Source organism: Schistocerca serialis, chromosome 6, assembly GCF_023864345.2.
Source record: "Schistocerca serialis cubense isolate TAMUIC-IGC-003099 chromosome 6, iqSchSeri2.2, whole genome shotgun sequence".
Classification (NCBI taxonomy): Eukaryota; Metazoa; Arthropoda; class Insecta; order Orthoptera; family Acrididae; genus Schistocerca; species Schistocerca serialis.
This window is the reverse complement of record NC_064643.1, coordinates 505,481,500-505,506,730: the sequence shown is the minus strand read 5'-3', so window position 1 is coordinate 505,506,730 and position 25,231 is coordinate 505,481,500. Positions and strand designations below refer to the sequence as shown.

The 25,231-nt window shown below is 44.2% G+C and overlaps 1 protein-coding gene across 1 annotated transcript in view; it reads right to left on the bottom strand.

The window, feature by feature from the left end:
• Positions 1 to 9,737: 9,737 nt before the first annotated feature.
• Positions 9,738 to 25,231, bottom strand: part of LOC126484954 (uncharacterized) — a 143,959-nt gene continuing 128,465 nt past the window's right edge. Inside the window, exon 2 of the mRNA XM_050108556.1 lies at positions 9,738 to 10,028. Coding sequence (XP_049964513.1) covers positions 9,738 to 10,028 — 291 coding nt within the window. The remainder of the gene's footprint in view (positions 10,029 to 25,231) is intronic.

Below are 25,231 nucleotides of genomic sequence, written 5' to 3'. Positions count from 1 at the left end.
TTGAGAAATCTTACCCATTATCTGTACAGTTTGCTACAATATGTTTAAGTCAGTCAGTCAATGGAGTTAGGTATTTATGTTAACATCTTTAGAGTTTAAAACGTACACTATCTCATTTCAGAATATTTCCTGCTTTGTGCTAACGTAAAATTGAAGCTTTCGATTTTTGTTTATCGTTTATAAGATGGTGTAATAGTTACAAATCTTTGAAAATACTATCTTTGTACTGATAGGACCCACGTCTGTTATGTGGACTGTCTGTACAGCCTCAAGTTATCTGTTGATGGACTAGGGAGCCAAAAGTTGGTTCACAATGACATTTTTAGTCTCGAGTCAGAAACATACAAATTTACAGTAGCCATACACATCAATGTGTGTATATATATAAATTGTATTTATATTTCATGTGCCCAGTACTTCGCAACCCCCAAGGCGCTTGGAGTGGCTTGCAGGAGATCAATCTTCGTGCAGGATGTAGGGCACAAAAGGCACTGGAGCATGTGGCTTGTGGTTTTGTTCTTGCCCACAATCACAGGACGTATCTTCTGTTATGAAGCCCCGTATCTGCAGGTTGTCTCTGGATCGTCCAACTCCTGGTCGTAATCTGTTTAAAGATTTCCACACCAGCCAGCTCTCGTTGTGTCCAGGTGGTAGTTCTTCAGCTTCTGGCGTCTGCAGGTGAGGCGTCGACTTCTTCTATAACTCCAGCCTTGCCTTCTATGGTGAAATGGTGAGCTTCTCGGATGTTCTGAGGAAGCTCTTTCGCGATCTCAGCCATTGCTGTGGTGTATTATGTCCGTGCAGTGGATGGGCACTGTCCTGTTCCACTTTCAGTCTCTCCTTGTTGGCAGCCACTGTTTTCCGTACCCAACGTGGCGCTATTCCAGCCAGGCAGAAGAGCTTATCAGTTGAGGTAGGTCTTAAGCAACCTGTGATCAGCCTACAGGTTTCGTTGGAGCAATGTTTACTTGCCTGGCATGAGATGACCTGTACCAGACTGGGAAGCATATTCAGAAGTAGAAAAGCACAGTGCCATTGCAGAACAGCGAATAGTTTGTGGATGTGAGCCCCACTGTGTCCCCGCTAGTTTGCGAATTAGGTTGCTTCGAGCGGAGATTTTCATTTTGGTGTTCTTGCAGTGAGCTTTGAATGTCAGAGTTATATCGAGAGTGACATGAAAATATCGTTTCCAATATATCTATGTTCCTCCAAGTGTCGACGAAGTATTCCGTAAATTTCACTTAGGTACATGCTAGTGTAGTTACAAAATTGTATTCTGTTACTGAAGAAACCTTGGCGTGGCAACACGAAACATCCCTCCAGCGAGCTGCAAAGGCGACGGAAGTGCTCGAGGAGCCATGGAGGAGGTCGTACGCGGTCGCGGCACCACTCTGCCGGGGGACGGTGTGGGGAGAGCGGGAAATGATTGTGGGTTTTATGGAACGTAACGCGAGGATGGTTAGTGTGAGCGAGGGCAGGTAATTTGGGGAGAGGCCCGGCGCCGAACGGCTGCAGACTTTGGCCGGGAGGAGTCATCTCGGCCCACTCTCGCCCATTTACATAATCACCAATGGAGCGCGCTCGGAAATTGACTTCCGTAATGACTGCGGCCTTGGTCGTATCAGTATACGGACTTCTCTCTCATTTTTCTATACTTACCTAGTTATCCGTTTCCGACGTCTTCCTCGCATTCAGATGCAATCACGCTGCTTCATAGCCCACGTTTCTGGTCGAGTCCATCGCGTGGTGAGTCTTTCCTTCTTGTCGAGAAGTAAAATATTCACATCATCAACATATTTTCCCATATATGAAGTAAAGTGTTGCGAAAGGCGATACAGCTACATCAAAACTGAATCGTCGTTACAGCCACAGAGGTTTCTGATAGGGTGTCATCAGCAACACGTGTGTTTACAGCTACCATATTAGACGGCATTGTGTTTACGACAGTGTTAACGTGAATTTTCAAAAAAAAATCGGAACCGTTTTAACAGTTACCTAAAACTGTTTACCGGTTATTCACAGCCCTGGTTACAACACAGGACGTTTCGAGAGAAAGTACTTTGACTTCGCTTCTATCAGGATGATACCGAAGAGCAATTATCCTAAAACATAACGTCTGACCTTAATGTTGTCCACAATACGTTAATTTATTGGTCTCGGACACTAGATTACCACATCATCACCTGCTACGAAGTACTGATAGTTCCTATTTTGTGTTTACAGATGTAGTCCCAGTAGTCAGAGTATTGGATCAATGGAAGTGTTGCGAAATCAAAACGCTTACCTGAGCTTCCTCCGTTGTTTGAAGACGAACAATGCAGCAAAAAGTTAAAACTAATTAAACTGGTAAAAAAAAGGCTACTAGCATCGATCCGTTAGTTTACTACCATCGATTTCGTCCGCATACCCGGCAAATCTAGAGAGGTTATTCAAAGTCCACTGAGAACAGGGCACGCGTTTATATCAGGTTTCCCCTTCGGAGCGGACCATACCAAAAAAATCAAGTAAACTCGATTTCCTCTTAAAAATTGTAAGACGGCGTTATATTGTGACGTCTCCTAAATTCGAGGTCAATAAACCATTAAACACTTAGCCTCCATAGTACTGTGACACAAATCCATCTTTATAGATTACATCGATAATCAGTTTTGTGTTACACCGACCACAGTGCATTCCAGGACTTCGGTCCCAGAGTTCAACAATAAATCAGAACTTTTCTACATAAATTACACTTCTTATGTAAACTCATTTCATACACGCAGTCACATTACCAACCGGTATCGGCCATATTGTTCGAGTATTGCCATTGTAATCCAAAGGAAGGCAGCTCTTGTGGTATTATCGCGAAATGTGGAGGAGAGTGTCACAGAAATGATACAGGATTATGGCTGGACGTCGTTAAAAGAAAGGCGTGTTTCGTTGCTACGGAATCTTCATGCAAAATTTTAATCATCAAATTTCTCCTCCGAATGCGAAAATATTTTGTTGTCACCGTCTTACATAGGGAGGAACGGTCACCATGATAAAATAAGGGAAATCAGAGCTCGTACGGAAAGATATAGGTGTTCATTCTTTCCGCGTGCTATACGAGATTGGAATAATAGAAAATCGTTAAGTTGGTTCTATGAACCCTCTGCCAAGCACTTAAATGTGATTTCCAGAGTCTCCCTTTAGATGTAGATGTAATTTGATGGCGACAGGAGGGCATCCGGCCACCCTCTGACACTAACATTGCCAAATCTATAGTAACAAAGCCGACCCCGCGTTGAAGTGGGACAAAGGCCCAAGAAAATGTTTGCCAGTGTAATTTGGGAAAGCAGTCACCAAAATACAGGCATTGTCGGTGACGACAACCTACGTCAGTGTTGACTCACCCTGAACTGCTTCCTGCGTCTCTTAAAAATCTATGTTGTATGCACTGATAAGCCAAAACGTTATGACCACTGCCCACCTTGACGTGGGAGGCCCCCTGGTAGCATTGCGGGCACATGACGCCATAACAAATATATGCAAGCGAGTAGTCGTGGACGAGGGGTCAGCCTAGCGAAGATATGAGCTACAAAAGGGGAAATCCATTAAAATAGCCGACTTTGGTAAAGAACAGTTCACTGTTACGCAGAACCTGTGAACGAGTATCCCGAAAATGGTGAAGCTGCTCGAATGTTCGTGTGCTACTGTCGTGAGCATCTACGGAAAGAGGTAGAAAGACAGTGAAACTACCACCGGGCGCTAAATCATTGGATGTCCACGACTCTGCGCAGAATGTGGGCTCAAAATGGTTGAAATGGCTCTGCGCACTATGGGACTTCTGAGGTCATCATTCCACTAGAACACAGAACTACTTAAACCTAACTAACCTAAGGACATCACACACATCCATGCCCGGGGCAGGATTCGAACCTGCGACCGTAGCGGTGGCGCGGTTCCAGACTGTAGCGCCTAGAACGGCTCGGCCACCCCGGCCGGCCAGAACGTGGGGTTCTGTGGTTTGTCTGCTCTGTAACGTAGGACAGATGGTGATCTGTGGCATTCCTGTCGAAAGAGCACAATCCTGGTGCACCCACAAATGTTTCAGAGCACACTGTTCATCATACATTGTTGAACGTATATATTTTATGACTTCAGAAGGGTGTAACAAACACAAAACCTTCGTTGATGATGAGCTACAACCCATGAGTGGGAACACTCATCTTGTGGTTTGATGGTACCTTTGTACTTTTCCTGTGTGTTTTTCTAGATTAACGCACTACGAAGAGTTATGGAAAAATTATAAATGGAAATGAATCTTCTATGGTGGAGGTGTGACCCAGTATATATCCGAAATCGTATTCTCGGTCTCAAATTTCACACTACTATTGATATGAAACTTATTCAACATCAGTTTATTGATTTTACATCCCATTAGCCACAATTCTCTCGAGATCTGAAAAGTCTACTTCTGCCAGATGTTTCCTTTACATCCGCGCTCTTCTAGTGATCAACCAGGAAGAAGACATAATACTAAACTAGAGCTTCGCTTTGGCACTAAACGAAAAATGCATTGTTAATAAATTATGTTTCTTTGTAATATATTGACGAAATTCGCGTATGTCCTGCTCTTTTCGTAAATATTTAGAAGTTGTAGTAAACATTAATTAAGAACTCCGTGCAGATCTATTCAATAAGGATGGCAACTTTGCTTGGCTATCACGTTAAGTCTTCTTGGCTAAAACAGCAGTTGACCTCGAAGAACAAGAATGTTGATGGACCTCTGAATGTGTTCACGAAGTCCTCTGTAACTGCGTCCTTGACTACAAGGCTCTCTGGTATCTAGCCGTGAGAGCTGTAACTTTCCTCTCAACGTTTCCATGATGTCTCCATGACGGCGTACCACATCCAGAGCTCTATGAACATCGAGGCCTCTGCATGACAACATGGTGAAATCTGCCAACAGCACCAAACTGTGGGCTATACTTTTCTTTTCTTAAAAAAAAGAAAATTCTCACTGCATGGGTAGGCGTCAGTGTCACTCCCGATAAAGTACTAAATCAATCCCTGAACGAAACTCAGACTCCTTTAAGTTAAGACCTAGAGTCTTTTAATCACTTGTGTGTCATGTGACGTCAAGAAAATATTGAGAATATTTTAATAAACGAGACAAATCTCCGGTGTGTCCGCGATCATGAAATTTTATAAATAAAACCAACCAGATAGCCAATTAAAATATCTTTATTTCTTACAACGTTTCGACATCTGCCATCATCAGTTATCAAAAGCCTTTAAATTTGCGAAACGGTTCTGTGTCAGTATTGAAATCTGTAACTAATCGTGGCGCTGATTAGGTGCCTAATTTAAAATTGAGACTGAAAATCTCTGATTAGTTATGGCTGTTAGTAATGACACAGAAAATCAACAAAAATAATAAGATTAGATATCTGCACGAATGGAGAGAGAAAGAGGAACAATTTGAACCTCGTTTAGTACGAGAGCGGTTGGATAAGTCTGGTAAATTTAGATGAAAGTATGGAGCACTTTCGTTGCGCCTTCATGGTTGGTAAGCTTGCATATATACCAAGGATCGTATAAAGAACTTCAACAATATAAATCACACTGTACATTGTGCAGGTGGGCTGTTTAGGTTTTTATGTTGGTAACACCAAGTAGCGCTCTGTATGAAAATCACTGAATGTGCTGTGTGCAGGATCTGGCTGGTTGGCATTGTTGGAATATTCGCTATTGTAGTGTTGGACAGCTGGATGCGAACAGCGTGTAGCGTTGTGCTGTTGGAGGTGAGCCGCTGGCAGTGGTGGATGTGGGGGGAGAGATGCCAGAGTTTTGAGAGCGGACGATCTGGACGTGTGTCCGTCAGAAAAAGGAAATTTGTAAGACTGGATGTCATGAACTGATATATATATTATGACTTTTGAACACTATTAAAGTAAATACATTGTTTATTCTCTAAGAAAATCTTTCATTTGCTAACTATGCCTATCAGTAGTTAGTGCCTTCAGTAGTTAGAATCTTTTATTTAGCTGGCAGTATTGGCGCTCGCTGTATTGCAGTAGTTCGAGTAACGAAGGTTTTTGTGGGGTAAGTGATTCATGAAAGGTATAGGTTATTGTTAGTGAGGGTCATTCTTCTGTAGGGATTATTCAAAGTCAGATTGCGTTGCGCTAAAAAACATTGTGTGTCAGTTTAGTGATGATCAGAATAAGTAAAGAGAGAACTGTCTGAGTACGTCCACTTTTGCTCAGCTGTTTGAAAATAACTAACGTGAGAGGTTTTCCAGCACTGTCATTTTTAAATTTTTCTAAGGTGACGTTTCAATTGTTTACCGTCATCTGAATTGGCTCGTGTGTCGACTGCGATTGAAAATGGAGAAAACCGAGTTTCGTGCTGTTATTAAACACTTTCATTTGGAGGCTTGGACTGCCGCTTGAGCCGGCCACTGTGGCCGAGCGGTTCTAGGCCCTTCAGTCCGTAGCCGCGCTGCTGCTACTGTCGGAGGTTCGAATCCTGCCGCGGGTGTGGATGTGTGTGATGTCCTTAGTTTAGTTAGGTTTCAGTTGTTCTAAGTCTAGGGGACTGCATACCTCAAATGTTAAGTCCCGTAGTGCTTAGTGCCATCTGAACTGCCGCTCGAGTCAAAACTGAACTGGATGAAGTTCGCGTGTTCTCTCCATCTTAAGTGAAGAACTTAAATGCGGTTGGAAAAGCCCCGAAACTAATAGCGCTCCAACCACACAACTGAGGTCACCGCAAAGGAAACCATTGACAAAATCAGTGGTACGGTAATGCACGACCAACAGTTAAAATTCGTGGGATTGCTGGAACTGTAGGTATCTCAACTGCGCGAGTACGTAATACCTTGCACTGTGACTTGGCTGTGCAGGAGCTGCCTGCGAGGTGGTGGCGCAATTGCTCACAGTCAACCAAAAGCACATTCGGCACAACATTTCAACACAATGTCTGGCGATGTTTAACCACAATCCGTTAGACGCTTGCACAGATCTGTGACTGTTGATAAACCGTGGATTCATCATTACTCACCAGACGCAAAAGGGCAGCCACAAACAATGGACAAAGGCTAATGAAAGAGCGCTGACGAAGGCCAAGACCTTTTTGTCATCTGGTGAGTAGATGGCCATTTTTTTCAGATTACCAACAAATTATCCTCATAGATTACTTGGAAAATTGCACAACGATAAATAGACCGTATTATGCTTCGTCACTGGATCGTCTGAAACTTGCGTTGGCTGAAACAGATCGAAGTTGGCACGCAAAAAGTGTGGTATTTCAGTAAGATAACGCACCATCCCGCACACCAGCGATGATAACGGCGGAAGCGCATAAACTTGGCTCTGAATTGCATCCCCATCTACCTGTTCACCAGATTTAGACCCAAGTGACTTCCTCTTGTTTCTTAACTTGAAACATTGGCTTGCTCGGAAGATATTTTCATCAAATAAGGAGGTTCCAGTCAACGAATATTTGGCAGAGTTTGACAGAACCTAAACTATGTAGGGAAGTAAGGTATGCTGTCTATGAAACACACATTTTTCTTCCTTTTTTTACCAAAGCTATAAAGTAACTCTCGTAATTGTTTTGGTGGATCACTGGTTTCCAGTGATTTAGAGAAAGCACAATTCCTCCCCATTTTCAAGGAGGATCGACGGACGGAGGCCTATACCGCGGATGCTAGTCCACTATAGAAGTATGGAACATTTTTTATTCTTACTTACTGCGATCTTTTAGAGAACGAAAACTTCCCCTCTTGGAATTAGCATGGGTTTCAGAAGTAAACATTTAGGGCTATTCTGCCCGTAAGTTCACCTATGAGCTGCTTAAAGCTGTAGATAGCGATGTCCTGACTTCGAAAAGGCGTTCAAAAAAGGTCCGTTAGTAGCAAAGTGAGGAAATGAGTTTACGGAAAATGCAGGACTTCCTAACCAATAGAACTCATCTTGTCACTCTTAATGAAACGAACCTGTCAAATATGAAAGTAACTTCCGGTTTACCCCAATGGAAATATCGCCTTAAGTGAGACTTGTGAAGGGCGTAGATACTGAAAAAAGAGTGGTGCACTCTGTCGCGGGCTCGTTTAGTAAACTCGAGAGCGTTACGGAGATGCTAAACAAATTCAAATGGCAGTCGCTACGAGGGAGCTTTTAGCATCCCGTAGAGTTTAGTGTCACATTTGTAAAAGCGTTCGTTGTAAGACGACGTACAGTATTACTTCTTCCCAAACCCCAAGTGTTTGTGAAATGTGAACCACTCAAAAGCACTGGTCTGCAACACGGCGTGATAAGAGAGTATGAAGAACAACGGAACCGTGATTTAAATGGAAGAGGTGGAATGTGACCTGCCAGGTCAGTGTCAAGCAACGCTCAGACGATGCGACCACAGTGCCAGATGACCGCGATCTTCTCCGCTTGCCCGTAACGAACAGAACAGCTTTGCCCGTAGGTATTGGCGCAACATTGGAGCACAACATCTGGTGTGGACATGTCTGAGTCGACAGTTAGACCCCGTCTTCTGCGGGCTGGACTGGTAGCAACATGCCACTGCGTCGGCATCCATTGACCAGTAACCACCAATGCTGCAGACAGCTATGGAGAGCCGGCCGGAGTGGCCGAGCGGTTCTGGGGGCTACGGTCTCAAGTTCGAATCCTGCCTCGGGCATGGATGTGTGTGATGTCCTTAGGTTCGTTAGGTTTAAGCAGTTCTAAGTTCTAGGGGACTGATGACCTCAGAAGTTAAGTCCCATATTGCTCAGAGCCATTTGAACCAAGCTATGGAGAAGTGAATGGCGACACTGGCATGCTGAGTGGTAAAATCTACATCTGTAGTGTTTTATGACGAACCCTGCTTCAGTTTGTCCTACAGTGATGACCACAAACGTGTTCGACGCCGCCGCAGTGAAGGCAATCTGACAGACTATATTGGGCGGCACAGCGGAAAAACGCCAAGAGTGACGGTTTGGGGCGCCATTGCCTATAACACGCGATCTGTTCTCCTACGTCGTGAGGGCAATCTGAAAAGCTACCGCTACACCAGGGAGTTTTTACAACCCGGGGTACAGTCCCTCCTGTAAGCCGTTACACATGCCGTATTCCAACAGGACAACGCCTGGCCCCATTTGGTGAGGAATGTGCAGGCGTTCTTCAAACAACAATGGGTACGACTGTTTCCTGACCTGGCCGTTAGTCTGACATATCGCCCATCGGACGTGTCTAGAATACGGCCATTCGGGAAGTTATTCTTACAGTCACAGTTGACTCTGCAAGAGAGACGCTCAGTAGCTCGGTACGGGCTTTTGTTGAAGTTTCGAGAACATACCTTCACCGAGGACTCTAGCAGTATATTGCTGCCTCCTACGTATATCTCGCGAAGAGATCATGAGGATAAAATCAGAGAGATTAGAGCCCACACAGTGGCATACCGAGAATCCTTCTTTCCACGAACAGTACGAGACTGGAATAGAAGGGAGAACCGATAGAGGTACTCAAGGTACCCTCCGCCACACACTGTCAGGTGGCTTGCGGAGTGTGGATGTAGACGTAGACGTCTTCTTCTTTGTAAATTTACATAAATAAATAGCAGTATTAATAGTGGCTGGTTGCTGTCTTCTTGTTTGTAAGAATCAATAAAAAACATAAATGTTTCGTGGATAACTGGTAGGGAAAGTACATCGTTTTATGTTCCTAAACCACCTGCACCTCACGGGCGTCGTGACGACCGCGCACTGCCAGCTGGGGTCACGGCTGCCGCGAGCAGCTCCGCGGCTGTGCGCCGGCGGCTGGCTTCGGTGCAGGGCCACGGCAGGCATCGCATGCGCGCAGGCGGCCTGGCGGACCGTCGCGGAGCTGCGGCCTTGACCCCCGTGCAAGGCCGCGCCGCGGGCAGAGGGCGTGCGGTTCGAGTCCGGGTCGGCGCCGTTTCCCACGACCCCGCCCCAGGATGCTTACCGGCGGGAAAGCTGTCAGCGGTAACCGCCGCTGCGCCGTGTCGGCCAGCCTACACACACTTAAGCTGAACCCACCACGCAACTGTCAGGTGGACAGTATCTAGCAATCAAGCACATTAGACACTTGAGTTCTACCTTGGAGGCAACGAGTGAAGTACCATATTTACATAACGCGCCATTAAAACTGCAGTACCAGAAGGTGACCTGCAACAAATGTCAAAGCAGCTCCAAATACACTACAGTCTTGGATAAGCAAATATTTGAAATTTCATAGGATCCACACAAAGCAGATAAAAGTACTGCCATCAAGCCTACATATATACTTATGGAGAGATTACACAGCACGTTTGCCGGCCAGAGTGGCCGTGCGGTTCTAGGCGCTACAGTCTGGAACCGCTAGACCGATACGGTCGCAGGTTCAAATCCTGCCTCTGGCATGGTTGTGTGTGATGTCCTTAGGTTAGTTAGATTTAAGTAGTTCTAAGTTCTAGGGGACTGATGACCTCAGAAGTTATGTCCCATAGTGCTCAGAGCCATTTTAACCATTTTAACACAGCACGTTTAACATCGCATTTGAATTTTTGTTGGTTTTTCATAATGAAATCGTATTATGCTTCATGTAAGAAGAAGTAATGTTCAGCCGTTCGTGGATGAGAATCCATACCTGACGTTCACCAAACTTTTTTGTAGACACAGTGGAAAAAAATCGCAACACCAAAAAGTAATTAATGTAAAGTGATCACATCTTTACGCTACGACAGCTAATGGAAAGGTACTACGAATTTGATAATTACACCTCATATTTATAGATTTCCGAAAGGCCTATGACACCATTAACCAGACAATATTATGGAGGATAATGCAGGAGTCGAACATCACCAGAAAACACATCAAAGTGATTGAAGCGTGTTATACAGATACAAGCTGCCAAGTATGGTCTGGAAACAAAATGTCAGAGCTTTCCACTCCTAACATGGTTTGAGACAAGGAGATCCTTTGTCCCCAGTGCTATTCAACATTGCATTGGAAAAGTACGGCGTGAACTTTGTAATGACAGGGAGATGGATATAATTGGAACTGACACAATCTTGGCATTTTTCCGATGATGTGGTGATTATGAGAGACTCAATCAGATAGCGTCTGACACCACTAGGTTCATGAAAAAGGCAAGCAAACTGGGATTAGTTGTCAACGACGAGGAAACCAAGTATATGGTCATCTCACGCTGACAGGATTTCCCTACCACTATCAATAAAAATGGACACAATTTTCAAAGTATAGATAAATTTAAGTACCTGGGACCGATTCTATATGATAAAAGCGAGGTTGAGAAAGAGATTCAACAGAGAATAACTAATACTAATCGTGCCTTCTTTAGTGTCAATAGGTTATTACCAGCTATAGCAAGCTTCCTAAGGATATACATGAAAAGAAGGCACTATTAATGTCAAACGTAAGTTTGATCTTGCGGTTTTGTGAGTCCGAGCTGACTTGAATAACTTATTGAGACTAAAGAAGGCAGGATTAGTATTAATTATTCTCTGTTGAATCTCTTTCTCAACCTCGCTTTTATTAGACAGAATCGGTCTCAGGTACTTAAATTTCTTTTCATGGACGTGCCTGGTAAAACCAGTTCTGTTATAAGGCTGCGAGACATGGGCGACTTCACAAACACTTGAAGAGCGCATTTGCGCATTTCGAAGTGCTCAGGAACATTTATCGGCCTACATTCAACAGAGAAAATGAAAGATGGGAAAGGAGGCAAACAGAGGACTTGTACCGACATTTTGGAAAAGCTGATGTTGGTAGGACCATCAGAGGATGACGACTCCAGTGACTGGGATGTATCTTAAGAGCTGTAGAATCTATCCTCAACCGAGTGTTCAATTCCCAGCTGATTGGAAGACGTCCAAGAAGTCGTTCAAGGACTAAGTGGAAAGATAGGGTGGATGAGGACGTTGCAGAAGGTAGAACCTACAGCATCCGTGGAAGATGCAACGAACAGAAGGAAGTGGAACAACATCTTCCGCCTATACCTACAACTGTGACCAGGACAGTGCTCCTTTCTGTGTCACTGATTGTGTTATTGATCTTTGTATAGAGTGTTATTCTGGTCTGTAATATTTCTTTTGCTTTCTGTCATGGGCCTTTATGGCCTGTTATGTGCGGTAGATGAAATGAAATTAAAAGTGGTGAAATTTCGGGAATGCATTCCTCTGACTGACATATTTAATGTAAGCGGGTGATGAGTTGTTGAGAATGTGAAATGCTGGTACGTTAATACCAGATATAGCCGCCAGAACGTTGAATGCAGACATTCAAACACACATGCATTGTGTTGTACAGTTTCAGCATGTCAGTTTGTGGTTGGAGTTCCATGTCTGTTGCACTTGGTCGGTCAGTACAGGGACAGTTAATGCTGTTTGTCGATGACACTAGACTTGTCGTTCGATGATGTCCCATATGTGCTCTATTGGAGACAGATCTGGTGATCGAACAGGCCAAGGCAACATGTCTATACTCTATAGTTGAGTTACTACAAAGGTATGTAGGCGAGCGTTATCATTTTGGGGAAAGACCATGCTGAAATTCTTTTCATAAATGGCAGCACAACAGGTCGTATCACCAGACTGACTACAAAGTTGCAGTCATTGCTGGTGTGGTAACCACGGGAATGCTCCTGCTGCCATACCAAATCGCACCCGCAACTCCAAGTGTGGATTCAATGAGTGTAGCGCAAACACAGGTTGGGTGCAGAACCTCAACTATCCTCCTTCTAACCAACACACTGCCATCACTGGCAGTGAGGCACCAGCTTTCATTAAAAGATCTTCACTCTGCCACCAATTAGTTCTCGCTTAACACCACTGAAGTCGAAAGTGGGAGTGTCTTAGGGTCCGTGGAATGCATGCTGGAGGACGACTGACTCGGTGCTGTCCTTGAAGTAATCCATTTGCAACAGTTCGTTGTGTCACTGTGAGGACAACTGCTGCTCAGATCATTGCTGAAGATGCAGTACGATGCGCCAGAGCGAAACACTGAACATGATTGCCTTACACCTCGGAAGTGCCACATAGCCGTCCGGAGCCCGACCTTCTGGTGACCGTACATTCTCGTGACCACCGCTGCCAGTAATCACGTACAGTGGTTACATTCCTGCCAAGTCTTTCAGCAATATCGCAGAAGGAACATCCAGTTTCTCGTATCCTTATTGCACGACCTCGTTCAAACTCAGTAACGTGTTGATCATGGCATCTTTGTCGCTTTAAAGCCACCTTGAGTACCATCAACTCACCACGTCCAATTTATAAGGTAACTAACGCTCACGACCGTTACAACGGGTATTTAAAGCAAACCTGACTTGCATCATCATAATGGCCCCAATAGCGTCACCCTTGTGCGACCGGGACGAAATCTGAAAAGACTTCGTTTTACAGATGAAGAAACACGCCTTCGTTTATGCAGCACAGCTCCTTCTTGACGATGCAACTTTTTTTCCGTCAGTGTATTTCATTACATAGCGAGGGGTTCAATAGAGTTCCGATGCGCTGAGTGACCGCACACTGAATTGATTTAAGTGCTCAAGTGCTCTCACTGGGTTCAGTTCGTCCTATTACGGATGATGATGCTAAACTGTAAGGAGTGTGACTACTACATTTAAAGAATTACTGCTTCTTTCTGCCTTCGTGTTCGGGGGTTGCATCTTAACTGTCTGCACGTTTCTGATATCTACTGGTTTGTTTTGTAGATGCTAAGTTGTCCGTATTTTCTAAACGCTCAAGGACTGGAGTAGCTAGAAAACGATGAGCACCTTTATTTATATATTTATTTTATTTATTTATTTATTTAACACGATCAGATTAAGGCCATAAGGCCCTCTCTTACATCGGACCAGTGTTCCACACACACAGCATTTCACACATCACAGTTACATCATGACAATAGTTTAAATAAGAAAATTAGATTACTCTAGTGATAATATGAATAAAGAGTAATGACTAAGATCTAATAAAGTAATTGCTGGCAGTATTTTTACAACCGGTGCTACACATACAAATTATGATAAAAGCAATAATAATAACAGTAAAAAAGAAAATCAAATAATAATGATAAACATGAGAAAAATTGGCAATAGCAATGAAGATTTGTGCAGATGTACATTAATATCTTGGTGTGTAAAGTAGATGTTTACTAGTATAGCGAGTTTTGGGGAAGGGAGACTGAAGGTAGGGGAAAGAGGGAAGTAATGAGGTGAAGTGCATTCATGTACACCGGAAGGCATTACTGTTGCTGAAGTAGAGACGTCATTAACTGTTTATGAAGCCGGACGTGTTTTTAAGTTCTCTAACATAACGAGGGAGGTTATTCCAGAGCCGGGTTCCCGCTACTGTAAAGGACGTGGAGAAAGTGACTGAGCGATGCAGTGGAACAGATGATGGGAACGTGTGTTTCTGTCATGTTGTTCCGACATAAGCGTTAAGGACGAGGAGAGATATGAGGCACAGTGTACATTTATAAGGCAGTAGATGAGACAGAGTGTATGTAAATCTCTGCGTTTGTCTGCACGCAGCCAGGACAATTTTGCATATGCTGGTGAAATGTGATCAAAAAGTCAAACGTCACAGATATATCGGATGCAGGCATTCATGACGAGTTCCAGTCGTCGCGAATTTTCCTGAGAGAGGCCTTGTAGGGTAATATCGCTCTAGTCAATGATTGGGAGTATAAGCGTTTGTACTAATTTCTTTTTCAGATCGAAAGGAAAGAGTTTTTTTATATTTTTGTAGGACATGAAGGGATGCTGATGCTTTTTTGCACACTGCGTGTTACGTGCGTTGTCCAATTTAGATTTCCGTCTATTATTACTCCCAAACTCTTTGCTGAGGGAGAGAAAATAATATTTGTTCCATTTAGGATAAGAGACGGTACGGATTCCCGATGTTTTGGGCTAATGAGCTTAGAGTGACCAACAAGTACCGCTTGGGTTTTAGATGGGTTTAGTTTTAGTCCTATGTCCTGTGCTCATTTTGATAGTGCCTCGAGGTCAGTATTGAAATTTTCAATAGCTTTCATAAGATTGATTGGTTTCGCACTTAGATACAACTGAAGGTCATCAGGATACATATGATATTTGCAATAGGTCAGAACCGATGACATACAGAGAGAAAAACGTATAGGACCTAATACTGAGCCTTGAGGAACGCCTAACACTACCTGCCGCCATTGTGAATTTATATTCCCGGACAGGAAGCGTTGCTGACGAGACGTCATGTATGAGCGAAACCATTGCACTGCACTTGGTGAGAAGTTTAGACCGCTAAGTTTGGCTAGTAAGATGTCGAAGTCGACAGTATCAAATGGTTTGCTGAAATCTGTCCATGGCAAGTTTCAGGTCATCTGTCACCTTTATCAGTGCGGATGTTGTGATTCGGTGTTTACGGAAACCTGATTGGTATTCATCTAGTAGGCTGTTAGTAGTTAGGTAGTTGGTGAGCTGGTCATGGACTATGTATTCTAAGGCCTTTGATACTGCAGGAAGAAGACAGATGAAGCGGTAGTCAGAGGGTGCTGTGGCGATGTCCTTTTTAGGCAGTGGCTTAATTTTTCCCAGTTTCCAGGCCTCAGGGAAAACACTTGTGATTAATGAATCGTTAAAAATGTCTGTTATAGAGGGCAGTAGTTGATCAATAATAAGTTTTACCATCTGGATAGTGATGCCGTCATATCCAGTAGTTGCTGATCTAATCCGCATTATGGCTTTCTAGACAGTGTTGCAAGTGACGTGCTGTAGATATAATTTTTCTTTACTACAGTCGTTCATCCCCGTGAAGTAATCAATGATTCTCTGTTGTTTTTTTTTTTTTTTTTTTTTTTTCTTTCGGTTCAATTGTGATTGTAGGTAATGTGAAGAATCGGTTTAGTTCTTCAGCTGGGACCACGGTATTTTCTTCAACTTTTATTTTGCGTAAACCGAGACTACGGAGATTTTTCCACAGGATAACTGGTCTACATCTGTCAGCTAATGTACGGGCATGCCTGAGCTTAGCGTTTCTCACCGCCTGACTATGTTTCGTTTCTGCTTGTATACAGTATGATTTTCAGGTGTAGGGAGTATCTTATATGCTCGATGTGCAGCGTCTCTGAGATTCATGAACTGTTTTAGGTCAACAGTCAGCCAAGGTGCAGGTTTCCTTTTTACTCAAAAATGGTTCAAATGGCTCTGAGCACTATGGGACTTAACATCGGTGGTCATCAGTCCACTAGGACTTAGAACTACTTAAACCTAACTAACCTAAGGACAGTACACACATCCATGCCCGAGGCAGGATTCGAACCTGCGACCCTAGCGGTCACGTCTTAGTCCTCAATGTGGATCAGCATTCCCGGTATCCAGAACGTGTATAATTGGTCTTAGGCCTCCTGCTATAAAACAGGAAGGCCTTGCCAACCTGTTCTCTTTCGTTGGTGTAATGACAGCAGAAAATTATAAACTTAATATTTTTGAAATATTTTGTCTCCTTCACAAGGTCACAGTTATGAAAAGTTAAGTTTTTAAGGTGTTGGTTCCGTTCAAGCACTCATGTGTTAAACCGCCACAATTATTTTCAAAATTATTAAGTCTAAATAATAATATCTTATTTGTTGACAGTTAAAACCTGAAAGAGTGTTATCAAATTTTTCGGAGTGTAAACCGTAATCCATCACTCTTGTGAAGAAAACTGTCTTCTTTCTGGGTATATTGATTCCAGCGCCGTATCACTTCCAGCTCTGTGCTGTCTACCATTTCAAACGTCGGCCAGCACCTCGCTGAATTCGAAAGCAGCAGAATCGTGACAAGCCGTTCATTATTCCGCCATATTCTACTCGCAAAGGGTAGCGCCCATGCCTTTCATCACAATATAGAGACGAAAGTTTCGAAAGGGCCATACTCAGGCCCGTGTACGATTTCAAAGACCCCATGCTATACGGACGTGATCGCTTTACCATTCAGTACCGTACAGACATTTAACTTGGGCGAAGAAATGGGCTTGCATTCAGCAGGGCGACTATCTAAAATGACAGTGCGTCGGTGCGTGGAGCAGCACGGACAGACAGCACAGCGAACATTGTTACGCCTCCTCTTGACGCGACAGCAGAAGGAGGGGTGCCGATACTGATGCGCGCGACATCATAACCTTTACAGACAGTTATGCGTACATCAACAAGACAGGCTCCCAGGGAGCGAACACTGCCATATTGTTGTCCTTATCATCACTAAATGGCGCAATTTTGTGGGGTGCCATTGGGCACGTAACACGACTACATCTGCTTCCCGTAGCCAACGATTTGGTCAGCAACTTTTACATTAGAAATGTGCTAAGGCCGATGGATGTACCCCACATTCGAAGTCTCTGTTATTTTCCAACAAGAAAACAGAACATCACGTTTTTCCTGTGCTGCCCTCACCTATACTGAGGGTTTCCAGCTGTTGCCCTGAATAGCAAATTAAGTACTGAAAACGTCTGCTCATGAGTTGCCGAGAGACATCCACATGTCCATTCGTCAGCCACTGTGGGTGATGAACTTTGGCACATAGCTGAAGCAGCATCGTAGGATGAACGCATATCTCTCTCCTAGATCAGTTCGACTCGATCACAAGCCACTTCTACAAATTTAATCTCTTTACTGTACTCAATAAGCACAGGGAGTAAAATTTTGTGACTTTCTATCGTCCTGAGCAGTAAATCCAGTGGCCAGAAACCCAGTTATGTGCGTGGACAAGTAGAGATTATTTATATCATTTAACAGTTTATTCTAGAGACCTGAGAAATCCATACTGTAAGTGAATGTTACACCTTTTACCGTCACCGTGACACTGAATTTTCCTATAACTCGCAGAGCTGTTCTGTTTAAATACCTCAGGGATGATCTCCATTTGGACAAGGGGATGCAGTCAATGTAACGCTGTTAATAATAACATTGTGAAATTAGGTCGAGTTGCATGAAAACATGATTCTCGCATCTATCGATCACCAGTACAACGGTGGTCACAGTTTCATTAAGTGACAGCGATTGTTACAACAGAACTCGTGGATATGCCGTTATTCATTTTGAAATTATTAAACATTTTTAGAAATTTACAATTACACGTCTTCACGACCCCAGTATGAAAAATTAAGTTAATAGAATACTCCCCTTAAATTTACGAAAGTTTGTCAGTGCACCAAAGCGTGCAACCAGTTGCCGAAGAATTGCGAAAGAGGATCGAAATGTCTGATCTAAAGATTTTGTAAAGGAAGATGCGGAACGAAAACATAGGGAGAGGGGAAAGGAATAATCTATGAACGAGATAGTGTGATTCTGATGTTATGACAGATACTTTCTGTGTGCCACGAGGTACTGCTAAGGGTTGGAGTTCGATGTGTGGGGGGGGGGGGGGGGGGGGGCTCTTCAGAGGTCGTAACCATATCGGTTGGACCCCAGACGAATAGAAACCCGTGGAGTGATTTGAGCTGGTATGAGCTGATGGTAGGGTTCGCATGTGGCATAGATGCCACCCACGAATCCATGGACTTAATTTGCCAACCGTGCACTGTGAAAGTTGGTGGTGGCTCCATAATGGTGTGGACTGTGTTTATGTAATGGACTGGGTCCTCTGCTCCAAATGATCATTGCCTGGAAATGGTTATGTGCGGCTGCTTGAAGACCATTTGCAGCCATTCATGGACTCCAAGTTCCAAAACAAAGATGGAAATTTTATGGATGACAGTGTACCACGTCACTGGGCCAAAGTTGTTGGCGACTGGTCTGAAGAACATACTGGAGAACTGGGGCGAATGATTTGGTCACGTAGATCGCCCGACAAGAACCACAACGAATTTTATGGGAATAATCGAGGGGTCAGTTTGTGCACAAGATCCTGCACCGGCACCACTTTCTTAATTATGGACGGCTATAGGAGCAGTATGGCTCAATAATTCTGCAGGGGACTTCTAACTACTTGTTGAGTCCATGCCACGTCAAGTTTCTGCATTACACCCTGCAAAAGGAGGTCCAACACGATATTAGGAGCTATCCCATGGCATTTTCCACGTTGGTGTAAGGGTAAATGAGAGTTCCCGAATAATATCAGGCCATGCTTAGAATAGACTAGATTACGACTACGGATACAGGAGGTGGACGAGAAGTTCTACTAAAGAGGACCAAACTAGAGGAGAAGTAAAATGTAAACTGACAGTAGGAAGAAAAACACGTACGTAAAATAGAATCTTATTAACATCGAAAATAAATATAAATGGTAGGATGCTTTTTCTAAAAGCATATTTTTGGAGTATAGCCTTGCACTGAAGTGAATCGTAGACGTCCCACAGTTCAAAGAAAAAGAGAGTAGAAGCTTTTGACGTGCGGTGCTACAGACTACTGGAGATTAGATAGGTCGAACGTGTAAATGATGAGAGGGTACTCAGTTGAAATGAGAAAGAAGGATGTTTGTGTCAAACTCTTACTGAATGAGAGAATAGGTTGACAAGTTAGATGAGGCGTCAAGAAGGTTTGGTAATGAAGTTCAGTTTGAGTGCTAAAAGCTGACACAGACTTGACTACTGTAAACAGATTCAAATGGAGTCTTGCATTGGATACTCCAGTGTGGAGAGCTGAACTTAACCAGTCTTCAGACTGATGTTACCGTTCTGTAAACGGAACGCAATAGGTTTGTGGAACTCCGTAGAATTCGAGTCACGACGTACCACGAAAGTTGTCAGCAGTTTAACTTTATGATGTACAATGCGAACGAAAGTTATTAAGAACACATAAATTATTAGGTACCAGCAGACATCAGTGTTAACAATTTACGGAATATCAGTTCCTGTTACAAACAATAGCAGTAGAAATGCCGAAGCATCTGCTAAACATACATCTTCAAAGTATAATGGAATAATAACTGCATTTAACACAAAAGGATCGATGCAGGAAACTGAAGTATCACGAAATTGTAGCGTCGGGGCTGTGAGGAGTTGTTGATGCTTGAGTTACCTGCTTTAATTTTTTGGCCGAAACCTAACAGATCTCTAACGGATTTATGATTGTTAGTTATTTATGCTGCCCAGGAGTCCAGAGTTTTGAATACAAAGCATAGTCACAAGCCTGCAGCATGTTTGCATTTATAGAACGTACTAATGGAATATGGTCTCGCACTTACATGGTCGTCTGTTTCTGAGTGACTTATACCGACTTTTTCGACCATTCGATGCAATGAAATAAATCATTTTCCTACTATGATTCAAATAAGGCACTTACTTTATGTTTACCATGTCTCGAAACAGGTAACAAACACAGTCTCCAGTGTTCTTATCGCCCTAGTCCCTTTACCATGTAATGGTTCTCCAGGCCATTAAATGAAATTTATTCATTAGTGACGCAAATTGCAACGTCACTTTTGGTCAGATTTATCAGACGGAGCTGATTTAACGACAGCACAAGCAATACGCCATACATTTTTGTAAAGCATGCATATTACCGAGTGCACTGAGATGGCACCTATAGACTTCCCAACATTAAAAGCAGGATTTTCTCTCTAGAGAAACAATTTTCCCAGGGACCGTTATTACGCGGGTAATAAGGCCGACCGGCGCTAGCTGTTAGGACGGTCAGTGAAGCGCGTCCTCGGCGGGTTCTGGATTATGGGCCCTTCTCCGGCGCTCGGACCCCAGCCTATTAACACGCAGCGCCCCGCGGGACCCACGCCTCCTCGACATTCACCTCCATGTTCTCGCCTGTTGACTTCTCTCGACTTACACCTTCAATTAAAATTTAATGAGCTTCGTCTAAAGTTCGTTACCGGGACTGAATGAGACGAAGAAATTTTGCCTCCGTAAGGCAACTTGCGCTGCCGCCCCGGCGTAAATACAATTACAGCGTTTCTTGTCACTTTGTCCGTAGCGATCCGAGCGTTCTCTGCCGTCGGGAGTTAATATAATCTGTTTGAAATGAAAGTAGGGGACAAACACGAGGTGAGAGAGGGGAAACAGAAGTTTGGCGTATTTAGTATCTGTTATATCTGCTAATAGTATACTTCTTGGTTGTGTATACAGGCTTCGTCGAAAACACCTACTGTGCCGCTTAAATGATTAAATTATATTATATTCGTTTATATTCAGAACAGTTGCTGTGAGTTTATGCTCTTCTGAGTGTGTGAGCGAGTCATGTGTGGTAAAACCACAATCGTTTCGGTTGCCACTTCAGCTAGCCTTCATCATTATGGCCATTCTGGTTTTTGTTTGTATACAAGATAATTCCGTAACGATGTTAGAAACATTTTGGGATGATGGGGAGAGGTAAATTTTTTAATGTAAAGTAAAGGTCTTTTAATGTAAAGTAAAGGTCTCCGGGCCGGAAATGATAGAGTCGAAAGTTACAGAGACCTCAGAGAGTGTAATACTGGGATGTTGTTGCTGAGATTATAGGGTAGGCAACTTCAGAGATGATAGTATCTTAACGAAGCAAGAGAAAAATGTCTAGTGAACATGGGATCTGAAATGCATACTTCAAGAACTATGACCAGTTGTTTATCTTCGGTACTGATAAACACATATCTTCTACTGCAAACTCTTTGGTTTCCATATGTTTTGGAGGAGATAGTAGGGACCAAAACAAGAAAACAAAATTTTGCTAAACATAGGCTCTAAAGGGCATACCTTAAGAACGTCACGCACACGTACATCTTTTCCCTTATGAAGTACATCTCTGCTAGTGAGCCACACGGTTCAAATGTGTGTGAATTATTTACGGACTTAACTGCTGAGGTCATCGGTCCGTAGACGTACACACAACTTAAACTAACTTATGCTAAGGACAAAACACACACCCACGGCCGGCCAGTGTGGCCACGCGGTTAAAGGCGCTTCAGTCTGGAACCGCGCGACCGCTACGGTCGCAGGTTCGAATCCTGCCTCGGGCATGGATGTGTGTGATGTCCTTAGGTTAGTTAGGTTTAAGTGGTTCTAAGTTCTAGGGGACTGATGGCCTCAGATGTTAAGTCCCATAGTGCTCAGAGCCATTTGAACCATTTTTGAACACACCCACGCCCGAGGGAGCACTCGAACCTCGGACGGGAGGAGCTGCGTCGACAGTCGCAAGACGCCGCACGGTCTGTGGCGCTTTATCGTAAGTTAGTTTTGGTTAGATTAAGTAGTGTGTAAGCCTGTGGGCCGATGACCTAGGCAGTTTGGTCCCATAATAATTTATCCCAGGTTTTTTCTGTGCTACTGAATAATAGCTCGCAGCACTTAAGGGAGGCATTTCAGAGACCATGTTTACTAAATAAGTTTTGGTCGGTTTGGTCCATAATAACTCCTTGCAGAACATGGAAAGTAAAGATCTTGCGGCAGATGAGTCCACTGTCAGAACTACTTTCGCTTATAACTTTCGACTCAGTCGTTTCCGGTCCAGGGTCCGTTACCTCAAATAGGTATATTTACCCTTCTTCATCATCCTTGAAAATTTGTGCTATCATCACGGAATCACCTTGTATGTACAGGTTGTAATAGGTGTAAGTGCAGATATTTCTGTTTGTGATATAGGACGGTATACTGAGCAACCTTACATCGGTATTTACATCATTTTCAGACTAATAATTATTGCAATTACAAGTCATATGTTCTTAGGTTAGTTAGTACGCCCAAGTATGTGAGGTAGAGGAAGCTATTAATGCTTATTTTCCATTGGGCAGCAAGTCACGTGTTGAAGCGTACACATGGGCGCAAAACGGTTTGTCTGTACTAACCGCAGTCCCTTCACTGTTACAGCTACAGTCAAGCAGAGAACATCCGGTCATAAAATATGTGACATAGTGGAGGGAAAACTGTTAGATGCAGAGAAAATAACAACCACCACACTTACGTGTGTACAAATTAAGGTACCACACATAAAATATCCTTACTTGTAACCATTACAGGCTGTACACACAGGGTAGTCAGAAACAGTGGATAAAGTTTGTATAAGATGGTTGCAGGGTTGGTTGTGCTGAACAATAGTTGTTAAGAAAAAGTTCGGTATGTTGCGCCGTTTGAGAGTTAATTATCATAGAAGGTAGTCCATCAGGCCGTTGCGTGGAAATTCAAGAGGCCTAGCAGAGACGGTGTCACCGAAAGCTAAAACAGAAAAAGAGAACGATATAAACGTTGGACATGGGACGACAGTAACGATCGAAACCGAGCCAAAGGCTGAGCAGACTCTTGCTCTATGATCTACGTTAAGAGAAAAACTGACACTGATTGTCTCTGGTGGGCAGTTTGAATTTGAGCGTACGTCTGCCTAATCAGCTTACTTTAATGCTAATTACCACTGAATCTGCACAAAGTACTGAATTTTTTTCTTAACAATTGTTTCTCAGCATCTCATACCCTGCAACACCCTTACAAACTTTTCAGAGTGTTTCTGAGCACCCTGTGTACAAATTCCATGTAAGGTGAACCATAATAAACCCGAGCAACTGCATGGATATTTTCCTGACTGGAAATGAAGGAAAAACGGTCATACGAACCTGTGTATAGTTGCACCGCATCCACATCACAACAAATGTTCAAAGTGGCCTCCATGGGATGCAGTGCCCACGTTCACACGTCGCACCATGGACTGGCGCACCTTTCGCAAGCTCTGTCCTCTCTCCGAATAGCGTCACAGGCGTCGTGCCTATGCTCTTGATGGGACCCAACATCAGGGACTGCTTCAGCAGACACAACGCTTTTCAGATGGCCCCGTAGGTAAAAATCCATGGAATTTAACTCCGATGATCTAGACGGCCAAGCACCTTGGCCTAGGCCAAGCACCTTGGCCTCTGCGCTCTATGCACCGTCCGGGAAAAATGTTTTTGGGAAGTCGGTGAACTGTAATGAGTGGTTGCATTCCGACATGCAGAAACCACATAACCTGTCGTATTGCCAAAGGAACATTCTCAAGCAGCCTAGGCGAATAATCAGCACGAAGTAGAGGTACGTTTCTCCGTTGAGATGTTGACGAATAATAACCGGTACAAGTATGTGGTCGCCAAGAATCTCTGCTGAACCAATGGTTATGAGACGACTCAACCATTCCCCGAGGATTATCTGCAATATATGAAGGGACTTATCCCGTGCACGCTCCCCGTGAGACTCACATTCCCAACATGTCCCTGCAGGTGTCTTTCCTCTGTGCACTCGGTGGCTCAGATGCATACAGCGTCGGCCATCTAAGCAAGATATACTGCTTCGAGTCCCGATCGGGGCACACATTTTCAACATCTCCCCAATGATGTCCCCCCTGCGGGTCCGGGGTAAGAATAGGCCCGAGGTATTCCTGCCTGTCGTAAGAGGCGACTAAAAGGAGTTTCAACCGTTTCGGCCTTCTATGTGATGGTCCCCCTTGGGGTTTGACCTTCATTTTTCAAAATTCTACAGAAGTACGAGCCTTTTGGGGAAGGACACCTTACATGGTGTACCACTGGTCCTAAGTGCACTAAGACCTTGGCACTCAGCATTGCACCGGCGTTGTCACCATACCCATTATTCCTCAAATTGGGCCTAAACGCCTGATGGGTTGTCCAAGTTACGCCCATAGTGCATCTCCATCTGCCCCAGCGATCGTGATGGACTTTCCATGGCACCAGAAATCCAGCACGGTAGCCAGCACGTTGTGGTGGGGTCGTCATGTACCCTCTAGGTTGTAGCCCCCTGACAACACAGGGATCGTACTGCCGATACCTGAGCTGCACCCTCCCCACGTTGGCCAAGGAGTAGATGCCCGTCTCCTTGGGGCATCAGGACTCCCGGCAATGGTCATCCTGCCAGGTGACCCTTGCTGCAGCTGGGTGGCGCCCGTGGGGAGAGCCCCTGGTCGGAGTGGGTGGTATCGGGGCGGACGTTTCGCACATGAAACGTCAACACGTATCAGGTCGCTCTGCGGCCGAGTCTTCCAAAAGAAAAGGTACCGTTTCTAGTTCTGGTTCTCCTGCCCTTTCCCCCTTGGCCACTCCATGGGAGGAGGGACAGGCCCGCCGGCTTGGGGCGAAGTACTTCCCCCGCTATTTGGTCTGTTCTAGAACAGATGGGGGGACGTTCGCCACCTCCAAGCCCATGTTCTTTGTTCAGCACATTGAGGACGTCTTCGGGGAAATCGAGGCTCTCAGCAAGATGCGATCAGGGTCCGTTCTTATCAAGACCACCTCTGCCACACAGTCGGCGGCACTCCAGGCGTGCGACCGCCTAGGGGACATCCCAGTATCCATTGTCCCACATCTGGCACTAAATAGGACGCAGGGGGTTATTTTTCATC